The sequence below is a fragment of the Mycteria americana genome, chromosome 1, assembly GCF_035582795.1.
Source record: "Mycteria americana isolate JAX WOST 10 ecotype Jacksonville Zoo and Gardens chromosome 1, USCA_MyAme_1.0, whole genome shotgun sequence".
Lineage (NCBI taxonomy): Eukaryota > Metazoa > Chordata > Aves > Ciconiiformes > Ciconiidae > Mycteria > Mycteria americana.
The window spans coordinates 222,469,418-222,487,276 of NC_134365.1; the positions used below are offsets into that span (position 1 = coordinate 222,469,418).

Here is a 17,859-nt window from a genome sequence, read left to right on the forward strand (position 1 = left end):
CATCGCACTGCGGGGAAAGACCTGGCTGCAGGACCCCAGTCCCTCTTCCCCCCCCCGCCATTAACTGCTTCCAACGCCCCCCAGCCCCTGCAAGTTCCCCAGTGCACGACGACCCATTCCTCCCACAGCCCCCAGCTCTGCGCGGGGGCACTGGTGGCACTGGGACCCCTCTGTCCCCTTGGCAGTCTGTCCCCTTTGCAGAAGGAGGGGCGTTTGGGCTGTGCCTTGCTGTCCCCCGCTGCCCACGATGGCCAGGCAGGGGCTCTCCTGGGGTGTTCCGTGGGGACCCCCAAGCTCCCTCCTGGTGCCGGGCGGTTCGCTCCAGCGCCGCGCGCTCGGGGCGGCTGCAGACTGCGTGCAGCTCCCCGGGGTCCGCAGGGCAGCTGCCTGGTACGAAAACCAGCACCCAAATCCAAACTTTTCAGAGGTCTGTAAAAATCAGAGCCATCCCCCCCAAACCCAGCCCCAGGGCTGGGACATTTTTAGGGGCTGAAAGTGCCACGGTAAAATGAGAAAACTTGTTCCAGGGGCACCTCCAGCACCCACCACCGGGAGCTGGCGTTCGGGTGGTGTTTCCAAAAGGGACCTTTTGTGTTGCAGATCTCAGGAAGGGTTGTATGCTACAGCCATGTAAGGAAATGCTGCTGAAGAGTGTTAATTTAGCTGGGATTAAAATACACATTTATTTTGAGAGTGGCCTGGGGCATGGGCTATAGTGGGAAGGGATGGTGCAGGCTCTGAGCTGGTGCAGGCGGGAGGTGAACGGGCAAGAAGAGAGGTGGGAGCTGGGGTCTGTGCTCAACGCGGGGCCCCACGCAGCCAGGGCAGGACTTGCAAGGGGCAGTACGGGCTAAAAGCTTTTGATGCGTTTGTCCGGCTCTTTCATGCCATGCTGCAGACACCTCCACAGCACGGCCAGGGCTGGGTACCGCTGCCCAAACCCACCCACCTTTGCAGGGGCCCGTGGACGGTGCAGGTCTCCGTGCCCCCCCCCCCGGCTCCGAACAGCCCTGCCAGTGGGCACCTACCCCTGCCCAGCACTCACAGGGTTAAGCTGTTGTTTGCTTTGGACACTTCACCCGAAGGAGAGATTAAAAATTAGCAAGTGAGCTATGGCTAATAGCTGGAGGTGTCCTGAGGCTAATTACTCAGCCGCGATGCATCTATCCGTTGTTGCTCCTGGCTACTTTGCAGGTAAACAAGGGAAAGTGCCTTCTTCCTTGGGGCTCCTGTAACGAGCGGTGGACAAACCTGGGACGCGCTGGGAGCAGCTCGGTGTCACAGGCTGAGCTCTGGTGACACAGACACCCCCACCGCCCCGCTATCGCAGCCCCGTGCGCGGGCTGCTCGGGGGCTGTTTGCAGAGGGGACCCCGCAGCGCTCGGCCGGGCCAGGCTGCAGCCCCGGGTGCAGTGGCATGGCCTTCGCCGATCCCGGGCTCTGCCCGCTGGACGGGGCAGGAGGGGTCCAGCCCCGGACCCGTGCCCGGGATGGATCCAGCCCGTCCCTTGGGCACCCCTTGCCCTGAGCCGCCCCGTGCCACCCACGCGAGAGCAGACCAAAGCATCTGCTTCGTTAGCAAACGGGGCTCTTGTCCACCTTCGCACGGCGGCGGGGCAAATGCTGTCCCCCAAACTCGCCAACAGCCAGGACCCCCTAACTAGTCGGGACTTGCACAACCAGCACTGTTTTATCGCTGATTTGACGTCTGCAGGGGGCAGAGAGCAGACCCCTCGCTTCACAAAGCCCAGTCCTGCTCGCAGCCAAGTCGGTGGGAGTTTTCTCAGTGAAATCATGGGTCCTGACCACTGCTGGTGGGACGCCTGCTCAGCCAGGACCAACCTTTCCATGCTTGTACTTATAAAGTACATGGAGGAGTGGCTGGCTCACCTGATAGGTGTGCTGGTGGCCAGAGGGACCTGGGTGGGCTGGAGACATGGGCCAGCAGGAACCTCATGAAGGTCAAGAAGTGCCAAGTCCTGCCCCTGGGGAGGAACAAGCCCAGGCACCAGCACAGGCTGGGGCCAGCGGCTGGAAAGCAGCTTGGCAGAGGAGGTCCTGGTGGGCACCAAGCTGACCACGAGCCAAGGTGGCCAAGGGTGTCCGGGGCTGCATGAGGAGGAGCGTGGCCAGCAGGTGGAGGGAGGGGATCCTGGATCCTTCCCCTCTGCTCAGCACTGGGGAGGCTATACCTGGAGTGCTGGGTCCAGTGCTGGGCTCTCCAGTATGAGAGACATGGGCATACTGGAGAGAGTCCAACCAAGGGCCACAAAGATGCTGCAGGAGCTGGAGCATCTCTGCTATGAGGAAAGCCTGAGAGAGCTGGGACTGTTCAGCTTCGAGCAGAGCAGGCTCAGGGGGTCTTATTAATGTACATAAATACCCGCAGGGAGGGTGCAAAGAGGCTGTAGCCAGGTTCTTTCCAGTGGTGCCCCATGCCAGTGGCTCTGGACCAAGCTCATAGTATAGTTAGGACAAGAGGAAATGGCCTCAAGTTGCACCAGGGGAGGTTTAGATTGGATATTAGGAGAAATGTCTTCACCAACAGGGTTGTCCAGCACTGGACCAGGCTGCCCAGGGAAGTGGTGGAGTCCCCATCCCTGGAGGTGTTTAAAAGCCGTGTAGATGTGGTGCTGAGGGACAAGGTTTAGTGGTGGGCTTGGCAGTGCTAGGTTAACGGTTGGACTTGATGATCTCAAAGGTCCTTTCCAACCTAAATGATTCTATGGTTCTATGATTCTGTCTTGAGATTTTTTCCTTTTAGATATTTTGGTGGCTCAGATGAGCACTGGCAATGGTGCATGACTGGGTGAAGTTTGCCATCACTCACACTGCTTGAGCATCTCTGCGTGTGGGAGGGTGGGAGGTGGCAGGCTGGGAGCTCACATGTGGTTTCTGTTGGAACTCATGTTTTGAGTTTTTAAATTTTTATTTGTGGAAAAAACACAAATGAGCAGGAAGCAGAGACAGAAAAGATCACATTTAATTTTTAGTGCTTTGCTCTCTGGCAGTCCCCCTGTCCAGAGTCATGCACTCATCTCTGGCAGCGTTCAGTGAAGCAGAAGCGTCTCTTAAGGCATTGATGGCAGAGAGCACGTTGTACGACGTCATCACTGACAGCGGTGCTGTCCTGAGCGGTGATAAACCCTCCGTTTGCCTTGCTGACTGAGGAAGCGATGAGAAACATAACCAGAGTTTGCAAGAACGTATATGGAAGCTTTTTCCTACAAGCTGAGAGCACCCTGTGCTCTGTCCCCTTCTGTCAGTGCACAATGCCAGAGGGCCTGGGGAGGTCGCCTGGCCCTTTCTTCTGCCTGCAGCAGGACCAGCAAGATGCTTGTCTAAGGTTCTCGAGTGGTGGATCGCCTCCTTTCCAAGCAACCTGTTCAAGTGCTGAACACCTTCCTGGTAGACTTCTTTAAACACGTCTAACCTAAACTTTCATAGCCAAGATTGATATACAAGTTATATACACAATATACAATAGCCTGTCAGAATTCAAGGAACATCTGGACGATGCTCTTAGTCATACGGTTTAGTTTTAGGCAGTCCTGCGAGGAGCAGGGAGTTGGACTCGCTGATCCTTATGGGTCCCTTCCAACTTGAGATATTCTATGATTCTTCGAAGTTTTCCAGCTGATGCATGTCAGTGGGACTCTGACGATTTATGTCAGTTTTAAGAGAGATTTGGATGATCTAGAAAGGGAGGAAGGAAGGAAGCAAAGATGGATGGATGCATCACATTTTACAGGAAATATTTTCTTTTCCCTACTTCTTGAGTAGACCATCGTCTCTCCAAAGTGGGTGATACATCTGCATTCACTCTTTTCAGAATTATGAAGTAACTATGTCCTACAGTGATCTGTGATCAGTCAGTCCTGGCACCTATAACCGTAGGTTATGTCAGGAATAGGAAACAGCTTTCGCTTTAGATTTCTGAGTGATTTTCTGAGCTCAGTGTACACAGCAGCAATTGCTTCTACGCAGAGAACCGTCCCCATCCTGGATTCCTCCTTTCCGACTGATTCCTGCAGCGCTGGCACTTGGTCGGCTCACGGTTCCTTGCATTGGCTTTGCTGGATTTGCAAACACCTGTGGGAGGACTTGCAACACTTCACCGTACCATGTTGCCTTTGCATCGACGTGCATGTGGTCCCGGTCAGAGTTTACAGTGGAAATGCACGAAGAGGTGCGGGAGGTGATGCCCGAGGCTGCTGCAGTGAATGTCTAACTGTAGCCTTTGATTAAAGCAGACTCCTCTCCCTGGAGATCCTGGTAGCCACAACATTTCTCAGATACACTGGTCTGACTTCTGATTAGAAGTGAAGAGCAGACATCTCCTGCATGGACAGGTGGAGGAGACACAGGGGGAGCCATTCCCATCCCTCGTGAGCAGGGAAGGGGTCAGAGCATCCTCTTCTCCCCTCCACATGGGACCTGAGGCACTGAGCACTGTGGTGTCTTCTCGCTGGTGCTTGGTGGACCGAGCTGTCCTCTCTGGCTGATGCACCTTGGTCTGCGGGGCACCTCAGCCATGTGCCACAGGGGCTGAAACGCTGCTAGTGATATCAGAGAGCTACCACGATGTAATGTCCAAGCGATATCTTGGAAAACATGAGTGCACTGGCCAAAGAGACAGTTGCCCAGCACCCATCAGGACTGGCCCATTGGTTTCAGGTGAATAAACTATTGCCGTGTCAGCAGTAGGGCACCTGGTCTAGGTTCCCTTTCTAGTCTCTGGAGAGAGGTAGACATTTCCGGGGGATAATTCATTGCACCTGACTTCACACCTATTCTAGGATGGGATAAATTATTTTCTGACAGTGCCTCCCTCTCTCTCAGCATCTGGCCTGTCTTTATCAGCTTGTGAGATACTGAGTCCTGCCAACTGCCCAATAGTTTCAAGATCCCTTCCTGGATCTGCTTCATCTTTATGCCGTAAATGAGGGGGTTGAGCATGGGAGGGACTGTCAAATAGAAATCAGCCACCAGGACTTGGACATGAGGTGCCAAGCCAAAAGAGAACATCTGCAGGTACATGGAGAGTAGGCCACCTATGTAAAACAGCAGGATGATGGAAACATGGGACCCGCAGGTCCTGAGGGCCTTGAGACGTGCCTCTTGGGATGGCAGCCTCATCACAGACCTGAGGATCATACCATAGGAGAAGGTGATGAAGACAGAGTCTGTCCCCACCAATAGCGTTGCCACGATGAGGCTGTAGAGATCGCTGACAGACGGGTCGGTACAGGCCAGCTCCACCACGGCCATGTGCTCGCAGTAGGAATGAGGGATGACTCTGGTTTTGCAGTAGGGTAAGCTGGTGAGGAGGCACATTAAAGGTGTCATGACACCAGCTCCCCTGGCCAGAGACAGCAGTCCCATCTGGATGGTCCTTGAGCTCGTTAGGATGGTGGTATATCTCAGGGGGTTGCAGATGGCTATGTACCGGTCAAAGGACATTGCCAGGAGCACCCCTGACTCCACTGCAGTGAATGTGTGGATGAAGAACATCTGGATGAAGCAGGCCTCAAAACCAATCTCCCTTGAGTCCAACCAGAATACACCCAGCATTTTGGGAACTACAGCAGTTGAGAAGATGAGGTCAATGACAGCCAACATGGAAATGAAATAGTACATAGGCTCATGGAGGCTTTTGTTCAGCCTCACAGCAAGAAGGACCATGCTATTTCCCAGCAAGGTCATGATGTATGTAAAGCAGAATGGGATGGAAAACCACACGTGGAGAGCTTCCAGGCCAGGGATGCCCGTCAGGAGAAAAGACGAAGAGTTGGTGTTGGATCGGTTGGCGGTTGACATGGCACAGGTGGGCCAAGCCATATCTTTGTTCCCGACTCTAGTTCCCTGTAACAGCGACAGAAAGGTTGGGATTTGGCTGCCATCTGTTTGATCATAAAACTGTGCACACTGCAGTTTTCAAGCATCACACAATTTTGTTGCATTTATTTGGGGAAAAACTTTCAGAACCTGTTGTCTGCAGTCAGGCTTTTAAACTGATGCTGTGGTCAGCGCTTTCCAGAGGACACATCACTGGAGAGTCCTGGCTGTCCTATTCCTCACACGGGGCCACCTTCCCTTCTGCTTCTCCTTCCAGCCCCTCTGAGTTACCCCTAGCTTTTGCTGTATGCGTGTCTGTCTAAAGGCTGGCACCACGGTGTCCTGCCCTGTCATGGCTTCCAGCCGCTATTGCCACTATCAGTGGGCAGGAGTGAGGCATAATGACCCCAGGCTCTTTGGCCCTTGCCCAGCCTTCATGAGCGGTGCAACGGCAGGGCTGAAGGACTTGCTGCAAGGACTTGCAAGCAAGTCCTCCCTCCGTACGCCCTGCTCCGAGAGAGGACTGGGCGTATGGGTCCAGGTCACACAAGTTCCATCCTGTTGCTGCTTTGGGTCATGCAGAAGCTGCACCTAGACAACATGTCCATGGTGAAACTGGGCTGAGAAAACTGCAGCCAGAAAAATGATGCTCCAAGCTGTCACCCGACACTAAGGGGACACAAGCATCATCGACAGCCTCTAGCTGCTAGCCGCAGTCGAGGAGGGTACAATTAAAATGGTACTACCCCTCCTCCACACTCATCCACCCGTGGAAGTGAAGGCCAAACTAATGCAGAATGCACAAAAACAGTGGAGTTACACCCATTTTTTTCCTCTCTGGAGCCCAATAACATGGGATTTGCTAAAGCATGCGTTCCTGGAAGACATTGCGCTAGTGCAGGCTTGTGGAGAACCCCCATCCCTTGATTTTTGCCTCAAGTGCTAATCAGCCTCATGGTTGTAACCACGCGCTTTTCTTCCCATTTGATGTTGCATGTCTACTCCTCCCAGCCACAGCATCCTCCTCTACCTTCCTGTGCTTGGCCAGAGAGCAGAGTATGCAGAGTACCTCCATTGCATGAAGGTATGGACTTCCCATCACCAAGGAGTTATTCTTGACAAACTGAAGACCTAGAGCACCGCAAGTTTCTCATCTCCACTCACCTGTTCCACTATCTGTCTTACTGGGAGGGGTTTTTTTCACATCTCCAAGATTTCAGCATCTGTGTTGAAAAAATATAACCTCTTCCATTTCCCTCTTATGCATCCGAGATGGCACTAGCCCTTTGGGTCCCAGTGTTACCCTCTCAGTGTGCTGTCAGCTGCTTTCCAGAGCCTCTGTTCTCCATGATACGGTGCTCTGCTCTGAGAACCTGCCCTACCCTCCTTACCCTGCTATTTAGCTTATCGCAGGCAGTTCCTTTGAACCACCAAGTCTGCCCGTCTCTCTAGACCGCTCTGCGTGACTTGCCTTTCCCCAGCGTTATTTGAGACACAATTTGTGCTGACTTTGGGACAACTGATGAAAGTCATGCAGAATAACTTCTAGTCTAGAGCCAGCCACTGTGGCATCCCTGCAGAAACACAAGCTTTTTGTGATGATGGCTCTGACAGCTTCATTTTGAGGTCTCTTAATCATCCAGTTCTTCATCCACTTTGCTGATGCTTCACAGATGTTGCATTGTGTCAGCTCCTCACCTGAAAGCAGCGTGGTGGAAGCATATTTCTTTTAGATAACTCTGTGTACTGTACTCAAACACACACACACGTTGATTAACTTGCTATCTCATCAGAAAATGAAATCAGGTTGGTTTGACAAGAGCTGTTTCCTGCAAAGCCATGTTGATTGCCATAATTTAATTTGATTCCAATCCTTTAATTCTTTATTGACCAAATCTCCTGTTAACTTCTTGGGCATTCTGCTGGGCATTGACGTCAGGCTAAGCAATCTGCAGCTAATCACATCATTGTACTTTCTCACTAAAGTAATGGCCCGAGGAAGCGTCTGCAGTCACCGCAGCATGCCAGGACTCATAAAAGTTTGGCAGAACAGGCCAAAGACCTCCTTGGCCAACTCAGAGATGCTTTTTCCCTCGTGCAAATTACCTAGACCTGCTGCTGTAATTTGTTTTCTGTTCTTAGCAGAAGCTGTTTAACATCCTTCTCAGCTACCAATCAATTAAATTACATAAAAAAAATAAAGTTCTCTGATTGCCTTTCTCTCAGGTAGACATGGACCTCTCTTCTCCATGCAGGGGGGCAGATGCCTTCGTCTGCTTTTATCTGATTTCTTTACTTAACAGCTTCTAACTCCCATCAGGTCCTGACCAGCTCCCCGTTTCACTTCGTCCATGGTGCTTTAGCTGCAGCTCTCAGTGCTCCATCCACTTTCCTGACCACCGCTGTCCTTCTCTGCAGGCATGCAGGGGAGCAGGCTTGGCCAGCACCTGAACTGGGTCAAAACATGTCCTAACTTACTCTGCAGTTTCCTTGTCTAAATTCCCTCTGCCTTTAAGTTCCCTCGGCTTTGGGAAAACGGAACTTTAATGAAAAATCAGTACTGCAGGCTGAAACGCGCTGAGATCACCACCACTGGTTCCTAGGTACCACCAATGTTTTTCTCCTGTAGTTTAATTCCTCTTTACTCCTCACAGTTAATTAGTGCTGGATGCAGAACCCTTTGATTGAAGGAACGGTCCCTGTGCTCTCCTGTGACATTTTATGTCTGCTCTGTCACATCTTCCAGACTGAGCTCTCCCTTGCAACCCTCCTCAAGCTCCCCTTGAGCCTCAACCCTTGCAACCCTTTCCTTCTCATCACAGGCACCTTGGTGGCAGCGGGGCATTGCCCGCTGCAGCACAGTGCATGATTCAAACATACCCTCCCATGGAGATAAAACAAGGTTATTTCAGGACGGGGCACAAAGGTGAGTGCTGCCTGGCCGGGCTGCTAGCACGATGTTTAGGACACCCGTCACGTCACAGGCAAAGCTCCAGCTCCAGGCCGTGCCCCGGGTGTGTAACTGGTCTGGTGTCTGCGCCTGGAGCGCTCGCTCCTCCTCCACAAATTGTACCATGGATGCAGGGTACTTCCCCAAATCATGCTTTGTCCCCCAGCTGGGTCGGGATCCTGGGTCAGCGGGGTCGGGTGGGATCTTGGGCCAGGGGGCTGCCTGCCTCCCTCACCTCTCCACCCGACGCCAGGCGAGCTGCACCACGTGGGACATAGTCCAGCCTATTCCACCAAATTCTGCCTGTTGGCAAGAACCCCCAGCTGCGTGCCCATAGCTTTCTATTCACATAGCTGCTGTTGTGTGCAAGGGATTAAGGACATTATCCGTGGTTGAAAATCTAGTTTGTCTTACAGAAAATGTGTATTTAGCTAATTATTGATTAATTTATACAAGCAGAAACAAGCCGACTCTTTTGCAGCAAAAAAATTCTGGTTTTGGTTAAAAGGTTTGGTATTTGTTTGTTTACTTTTTTAAACCCAAGTCCTATTTTTACCTAAAAAAATAGTTAAAAAATCAGGATTCTGGAGCCTTGGGTCTGCAGTTTCATTTAATAAGAAACTTTAAAATCTTGAAAAACTACTTTTAAAACAAATTTTCCAGCAATTGCCTTTTTTCCTAACGGACTCACGTTGAGAATGCCTACAGGCCAGATGCTGAACTCCCACCAGCCTCCCGTCCTTCGGCACCTGGAGCAGCCTGCCGTGCCCGGACTCGTGCCAGTCCCCCCGAACAGCCACCCACCTTGTTCTCTCCTTGCAGAGAGCTGCCACCCTCGGGGACGCTCATGCCAAGAAACGTCTCCTGTGCGCGAGGGCAGAGCTGCAGGGCTCTGCATAAATCACCCCAGGCAACGCTGCTGGGCGTCTCCTCCTGGATGGAGGTTCCCAGGAGCACAAGTCCCCTCCAGGCATCTTTTGTAATAACCTCAGTGAGGGGGCTGGATGGTAACAGCCTTGTAGTCCCAAGTCAGATCTCTCTCATCTGATGTCTTTTACAAATCAGGTGCTAGGAGATGGCCAAGGGAGACAGGAATCGGCTGCGCAAGTCGTCTCCAGCAGAATGAAAGACCTTCTTTGTGTTTCTGCCTGGAGCGACGCGAGTGCAGTTTCATTTCTGGCTCTGCTGAACAGAGTAGCTGGAAGCCTCTCCTGGCTCTCAGTGCAAGGGGCCATGCCACGGGCTGTCCTCGCCCCCACCAGACCCCCTCCCCAAGCCCCAGGCAGCATAAGGCTGAAACGTGCAAATTCAGTATAGCAAAAAATGCAAATTCAGGATAGCAGAAACATTCTGTCCACTGTTTTTTTCAAGGTGTCAAGGCACAGTGCAGCAGGAAGTCAGATAAACACCACAAAGCGCCTGCCAAGCACCCGCAATATGTGACAGTCTCCTGTTGCAAGCCCTGACAGTCCAGCAGGGACTAAAGATGACAACATAGAAGACACTTCCCCATTTGGAATAGAACCTGTGTATTTATACAAATATACCCGAAGCCCTGAAATGTTACTTTAAATTATCACAGGGATGTTCACGGCACCGGGAACATCTCAAAACTCAAAGGTGGCTGCTTACTTCTCTGTAGCACCTGGAAAGAAGGAAGGGAAATAGGACTCTGGTATTTGCTAATCATCCCAGTCCCAGGTAACCCTCATCACAGAGCAGTGTCTCGTGGTCATTTAAGCCAACGGGTCCCCCCGCCTCTCATTGCTTCCGTTCACTGTGTGCATTCAACGGGAATGAAATTCGTGCTTAGATGAATACACCTGGAAAACCGTTGACTACTGTGTCAGGCATGAACCTTCCTGGAAAACAGCATTTTGAGCACTGCCTGACGGATCTGCTTGGTCCTCATGCTGTAAACGATGGGGTTCAGCATGGTGGGGAGGGTCAGGTAGAGATCAGCCAGCAGAACCTGTGCATGCACGGATATGCCGCTGCCGAACTGCTGTGTGTATATGGAGACGATCCCAGGGACGTAATACAGCAGCATCACGCAGATGTGACACCCGCAGGTGCTGAAGGCCTTCCGGCACGATTTCTTCCCCAGGACAGTTTTAAGGATCATCCCATAGGACACAGCAATGAAAGCCATGTCCATCCCTACTATAAGAGAGGACCCAGCCACACTGTAAAGCCCGCTGGGTCTGGGGTCTGCGCACGCCAGCTTTGCCACGGCCATGTGCTCGCAGTACGAATGGGGAACCACACGGGAACGGCAATAGGGGAGGTTTGTCACCATCCCTGTCAAGGGGACCATGAAAAGGAGAGCTCTCACCACAATGGCCAGGCCTATTTGGGCAATTGTTTGGCGATTCAAGATGGCTTGGTACCTGAGGGGGTGACAAATTGCAACGTAGCGGTCAACAGCCATGGCCAGGAGCACTCCCGACTCCTCTGATGTTGTGGAGTGAACAAAGAACATCTGAACAAAGCAGGCCATGTAACCAATCTCCGTAGAGTTCAGCCATAACACGCTCAGCATCTTGGGGACGATGGATGTCACCATCACCACATCGATGATCGCCAGCATGCCCAGGAAGCAATGGATGGGGTCACGCAGGGAGTTGTCCAGCCCAATGACAAGCAAAACTACACCATTTCCTACCAAGGCGATGATATAGCCTGAGCAGAAAAGGATGCCCAGGCCGGTGGGGAAAGCCTTCAGGCTGGGGACACCCACAAGGATGAAAGAGGAGGAGCTGCTGTTGGGGTGGCTGAAGGGGTCAGAAGCCATGCAGGAGAATCTTGCTTCTGTGCTTAAAAAGAGGAGCCCAGTTTTGAGCCCTGAGATGTCCAGAACTAAGGGGGATAAGGTGGGGACTCCACGTCAGTGCAAGAGCCAGATCAGGAATCCACATCATTATTACAACGTGTGAGACGGGAGCACTACAGCATAACATGACCGGCTAGGGGGAATGGGTCAGAAATGCTGAATAAATGGTGCTGTCGTGGCTTGAAAGTTCCTATAAGGTGAAGAAGTTCATGTTTCATGTTGTGCCACCAGGAGTAACCAAGGGACTTCCGCAGTTTGTTGCCTGTGAAAGGCTTATTTCTTTGTTGGTTGCTCACCACCGCTCAGCTGATACCTTGAAATAAGCTGCAAGAGGAGAGAAAAAGATCAGCATGCAGCTCCCCTCAGACAGCGCTTTTGCCTGAGCAGCCCTGGCTTCCCTGCAATGGGCCCAACATAGGAAGTTCCTCCAAATTTGTAGGGCAAAAGGCGGTCTCAGAAAGTGCTCTGGGACATTAAGCGTGATCATGAAAATGCCTTTTGCTGCTCTGTCTTCATTCTGCCATTCACCCGTGAGAGAAGCCTGCAAAACTAGGTGGTAGTCAGAGGAAAAGATTAATTTCTGAGGTTTTATTCTGATGGGAGAAGCTTGAAGGTAATACAGAAACTCCAGAGAACGAGCCTGGAGAGACAAGAAGAAAAGTCTGAGTACGGTGGGCAGGATCTACACATTCATTTGTGCCAAAACTTTGCTACTGCTTCTGCTGCTTCTCCCCACACGGTGGCAAAGACCAGGCAGGTGATGACCGCACCAGATCCCTGCCTGTTAAAAGAAATTGCCTGGAAGATCATCCACCGGTAGCTTTTTAGCCAGCAGCAAGCTGTAGGGTGGCTCATGGCTGACAATACCCAAGCTAGTGACAACACGGAGTAAAATTCACCTGTGTACAGCCCCGTTACAGGATCATTTAGGCCAAAATTTAACATTAGACGTGGCCAGTGTGGCAGCAGTGAGAAGCAGAAGCTAGATAAGTTCAGAATAGAAATAAAGGAGATTTTGGGAGACAACTAAGGAAACGCAGCATTTGAAGTTTTAAAATAGAGAGCGGACTTTTGTAGGCTTTGAACCCTCCATTTGAACTATGGCTTAGCCCCAGGTTTGGGGTTGCTGCAGGAGCTGCTGGCTGAAAAGAGCGGTCAGGACAGAAGCGCTTACCTTCTGGCCTAAACGTCTGCGAATCAGGACGTTTGAGAGGCTGAAACAGGATCAAAATGCCTTTTTAATTACTGCACGTAATTGCACCGCGCTGACCCTCTGCACCCTGGTAACCAGAGGGGTGTGACGCCAGGTTTGAGCAGCGAGGTTGACCCGTGGCTGCTTTCACAGCCCCACGCTCCTGAGCAGCCCCACGTACTGCCAGACGGACAGCCCCACAGACGGACCAGCCCCTGCTGCGAAACAGAGCTGGGCACCCTGGGATGGTGCAAGGCTCAGTCTAACTCATCAGATCTCAGGGTCTACGTGAGGGTCCCTCCGCAAAGACTCGGGGCATGGTTCAGCTGCCTAAACACAGGTGCCTAGAGCCACCTGAGACCCCCCGTGTGTCCCACTTGGCCTCTACTTCCTTTACACCCAGCAGGGTGCAGGTCCCTGCAAACCCTGGGTGATGGTCTGCCTCTCCCACACGGATGCCTTGTGTACCTGGGGGCATCTCAAGTGGCTGCAGACATCCAAGTAAGGGGCAGTGGAATGACACTCTGAGGGTCTGAGACCCTGTTGCAGTCAGAGAAGAGCTCGAGCATGGAGCCTACAGAATAACTGACTCCCTAAATGTAGGGGTCTGCCCCAGGGTGAGCTGAGTTGCTCTCCAGGATCCACTGACCGTAGGGGCTGGACCTCCGCTGGCTGCACTCAGTGCTTAGACACCAAGCACTCATGCACACAAGCGTGTGTGGACACCTACCTCCAGGCACTTACGTGTGCCTGAATCCACAGCTGCATCCCCAGCTGCCAAGGCAAGAGTATATTTGCTTCCAGAAGCTCTCTTCCACAGCCAGGGCCTGGCACAATATTGTTATCAGTATTGCAGTACTGAATCACAGAATCACAGAATCATATAGGTTGGAAAAGACCTTTAAGATCATCGAGTCCAACCATAAACCTAACACTGCCAAAACCACCACTACACCATGTCCCTGAGCACCTCATCCAAACGTCCTTTAAATACCTCCAGGGATGGCGACTCCACCACTTCCCTGGGCAGCCTGTTCCAATGCTTGATAACCCTCTCGGTGAAGAAAAATTTCCTAATATCCAGTCTAAACCTCCCCTGGCGCAACTTGAGGCCATTTCCTCTTGTCCTATCGAGCACCCTGATCACAGGGACTTCTGGTCCTGGGAGATGGAAAACCATGGCACAGAAGAGCTTTGCAGCCTAAGCAAAGCCTAGATCCCGGTCTGCCGAGAAGGGTAAGCACAGGTATCTGTCTCACCTGTAGAACTGTCACCTGGAGGGCTGCAGCAGTACATCTCTGCGTATCTCTCAGTGCAGCAACTCTGGGGTATTAATCCGTCCTCTGGAAATCCCCTAAGGGACAGCAGATGGAGGACACAGGGATTAGGTTGTCTGTTCTGTGAGGAGACAGAAATTTTCAAGACTGCTTCAGCTTCTTTCATTAGCTCTCCCTCGTAGTGTCATACCTTTGGGGTCTCGGGGTTATGGAGGTCTCCAGAGCCTGCCGGGTGCCCATGAGACCAATGCACAAAATGTAAACTAAGCAGTCCATCTGAAGTGGAGAAAAATCCCTTTGGTTTTGCCAGAGAGAGCAAGATGGTTCGGAAACTCTGGGTTTCCACTCTTCTCTCCACTCAGAACCGTTACAGCAAACTTCTACGTCTGTTGAATCCCTGAAAAGAGTTTGTGCAAGAATCAATGCGGGGGGGGGGGGATCTCACAACGGGTCCTGAGCCTTGGCTGCATCACGCAGTACGTAGGCGAGGGACGATGCCTACTGATCATGCATGAGGAAACCACACATGATGGCAAGCCCCCAGCAGGGGTAAGGCCTGCCTTTAAGGACCATTAGCAGAATGCCAGCTCATTAGGGAAGAAATCCCTAATTTTCCCTAATTTTTCAGCTTATTTTCCAAAAAAATATTCTGGGGGAAGTGCAGATGTGAACCTATGTGTGAGCAGAAATGCAGTACAAGAGGAATGCCATTCTGAAGTGGAGCTCGTCCGTTATTTTCCTGTCATCCATATAAAGTTATCCTACCTGGTATAAGGCAAGCAGGTACACTTATGTTCTTGCGGTGACTGGGCTGTGTCAGGGCCATACAAGCACAGCACTGAGGGGAGAGGTGGGGCTGCCCCAGAGAGCTTCCATCCCAGCTCTGTCCCCCTGAGACCCTCTTCTGCCTTGTCCTGTCTCTTCTGTCTCCTCTCCCGATGCTTCCTGCTCCCCTAAAATCTCGGTGAACAGCACAGGGGCTCAGCAAGGAGGGACGTGTGAGATGGGGGAGGAGATGAAGACACAGTCATTTGTGATGTGCAGGGAATGTCATTCCTAGAGATTTTGTCAGAAAGGGGAGGTTTTCCTAAAGCAGGGATTTTGTTCTGCAGATGCATTCCCTGCCTTAGGAGCACTTTCTTCACAGCCCCTGTGTCCTGTCTCCGACTCGGCACTTTCCCAGAGGAATATGCATGTACACTCAGGGTGTGAGATGGAGATGCAGCCTCCAGTGCATCTCCGTTTCCTTGAGCGGTCCCCATGAGAGCTGTCTTGTCCGATGAACTCTACTCCAGCCGGCCGGCTGCCCTGGAGAGCCTGGGAGCATGTCTGGGACTGCCTGTCCCCATGCGTGGTCTGGGAGGCACAGACCTGATGTAGGATGGGTGCATCAACCCTGACATTTGGGATGCTTCAGTCTGTCAGAGCTTCTACCTCAAAGCAGCCCGTAAGAGCTACAGCTGAGATCCTATTCAAGACAGGGCATTTCTACCATCTCCAGCTCCACGTGGACTCAATATTATCTCTACTGGCATGGTCTTATGCACATTTTCTTCTTGGCTTTCTCCTCCCTACAGGGACCCATGTCTTCTCCATACCTGAACAAACCCAGCCGGCCAGAAATGCACCTTCCCCTCCATCTTGCAGGGATCTCTGCGTGCTGGATGGCGATGATGCCTTGCAGTTTCTCCTTGCCAGACACACAAAATGGCACTGTGTCCTGTCAAGCAGAGGGAATGTCTTCAGTGGTCGTGTCATGCAGCGGGGCAGGGACACAGTGTTAGACTGCAGGTAGGGAGCAGGCTTTCAAGAAAAGCCCTTATATTTAGGCTGTTTTGCTTGGAGTTCACTTCTCTGGTTGGTACGTCTCAATGGCAGATCAGGAAGTTTCAGTACACCCAAAGCAAGACTTTCTTCCCAAGGGAGGTTCCCCCATGCTTCTCACACACTTTGGAGCCTGTCATGTCATACGTGCCAGCGTGTTTATTGCTTTTGCACCCCAGGAGATTCCTGGCTGCTGATCTGGACCACAGGATGCAAACACAGACCCTGCCCCAGGTTGTTTGCCAGTGGAGACCAGTCAGGCACACAGGTTAACACAGGCTGAAAATGCACACACAAACACGAACAGCGTCAATAGCCCGATCCTGTTGTCCGCTCTGGGTGATTAGTATGAAAGCTTTTAGAGGAAATTGTGTGTGTGTGTATATATATATATATATATATATATATATATACACACACACACATACACACACAGTATGGATCCCTCTAGTAGCTGAACTTAGACACTCAGTCTACCCAGTAGATGGTCCTGGGTCCCTGGTCTCCCCAGTTGCCTCATGCACATACACACACACGTGCAAACGGCTCTCTCCAGTAGCAGGCTGAGTCCTATGGCATCACCAGTAGCCAACCCCATGGTCTCTGCAGTAGCTTGGACCCCTCTGGTCCCTCCAGTAGCAATTAAACCCTCCGGTCTCTCCAGCGTCCAGCCCAGACTCACAGCCTCGCTGATACCTGGTTCCCAAATCTCAGCCTACTCGCTGGCTGGTCCTGCTTGATGTTTGCTGGTGATTGCACACTGATGTGCGTGCCCACCCCACATGTCTGCACCCCAGCCTCTCCAGGTGCTGGCACCCCGGGCTCATGGGCCCCTGTGGTCCATGGTCCCCACTCCAGCAGCTGGTGCTCAGCCCTCCGTGCTCAGGCGTGCACGCGGATTAGGGGACCCTCGCCCAGGGATGTTAGAAATGGAGTTCAGTGAGAAGACAGGACAGACTGCGCTGATCAGGCACCAGGCATGGACAGGCAGGCATGTTGACCAAGACCATGTTTACATGTGACTGGACCCTTTCATCCCCTTATGCCTCTGTTTTCCCACACTTGCTTGCCCCCACTCCCCCTTATCCCTCCCATTGCCAGCCTTTGGTTTGTCCTCTAAACATCCCATGTCTGAGTGCCACACAGTCCCAAAGAGCTCTTCCTGGCATCCCATACTGATTGTCCCCCCACCCCCTCGGCAGTACCCCATGTCAGTTTGAAAGGAGGGAGACCCACTGCCATTGACCAACTTGGAGGTCTCACACCTGGGACAGCCTGGGGAGCAGCCGGGCGGGGGGCTCTGCTGGCTTTGAGGGGGATATTGGGGTTCCCCTCCTGCCATGTTTCTCTGCTCCTTCGGGGTTTATGGAGGTGAACTTTTAATCACACAACCCAATAGCCTCGTCACCTGGCAGACAGGTTCCTGCTGCAGATCCCTGCGGGAGCATGGCATCCATGGTTGTTGTGGTTTAACCCTGGTAGGCAGCTGAGCACCACACAGCCACTCGCTTACTCCTCCCCACAGTGGGATGCGGGAGAGAATCAGAAGAGTAAAAGTGCGAAAACTCATGGGTTGAGGTAAAGACAGTTTAATAATAAAAAAGAAAAGAAAAGAAAAAAAACCCAGAACCAACAACAACAAAGAGAAACAAAACCCAGAAAAACAAGTGATGTAAAAATCCCCGCTTGCTCACCACCAGCCGACCGATGCCCAGCCAGTCCCTGAGCAATGGCAGCGCTGGCAAACCTCCCGCCCCCAGTTTTTATTGCTAAGCGTGATGTCATACGGTCTGGAACATCCCTTTGGCCAGTTTAGGTCAGCAGTCCTGGCTACGTCCCCTCCCAAGACCTTGCCCACTTCCAGCCTTCTGGGTGAGGGGGAAATGTTGGAGAGACAGCCCTGATGCTGTGCGAGCACTGCTCGGCAGTAGCCAAAATACGGGTG

The 17,859-nt window shown here is 52.2% G+C and overlaps 2 protein-coding genes across 2 annotated transcripts; both read right to left on the reverse strand.

Annotated features, from left to right (window-relative positions):
• Positions 1-4,227: 4,227 nt before the first annotated feature.
• On the reverse strand, positions 4,228-5,820 carry LOC142409920 (olfactory receptor 52K2-like). The gene is made up of 2 exons (XM_075501718.1): positions 4,779-5,820; positions 4,228-4,340 (listed from the first exon to the last, which is right to left on the reverse strand). The coding sequence occupies exons 1-2, from the start codon at positions 5,818-5,820 to the stop codon at positions 4,228-4,230; spliced, it is 1,155 nt and encodes a 384-aa protein (XP_075357833.1).
• A 4,814-nt stretch (positions 5,821-10,634) lies between these two features.
• LOC142405064 (olfactory receptor 52I2-like) lies at positions 10,635-11,582 on the reverse strand. Its single transcript, XM_075492053.1, has one exon. It carries the CDS (start codon positions 11,580-11,582, stop codon positions 10,635-10,637), a length of 948 nt encoding a protein of 315 aa, XP_075348168.1.
• Between the last annotated feature and the right edge of the window lie 6,277 nt (positions 11,583-17,859).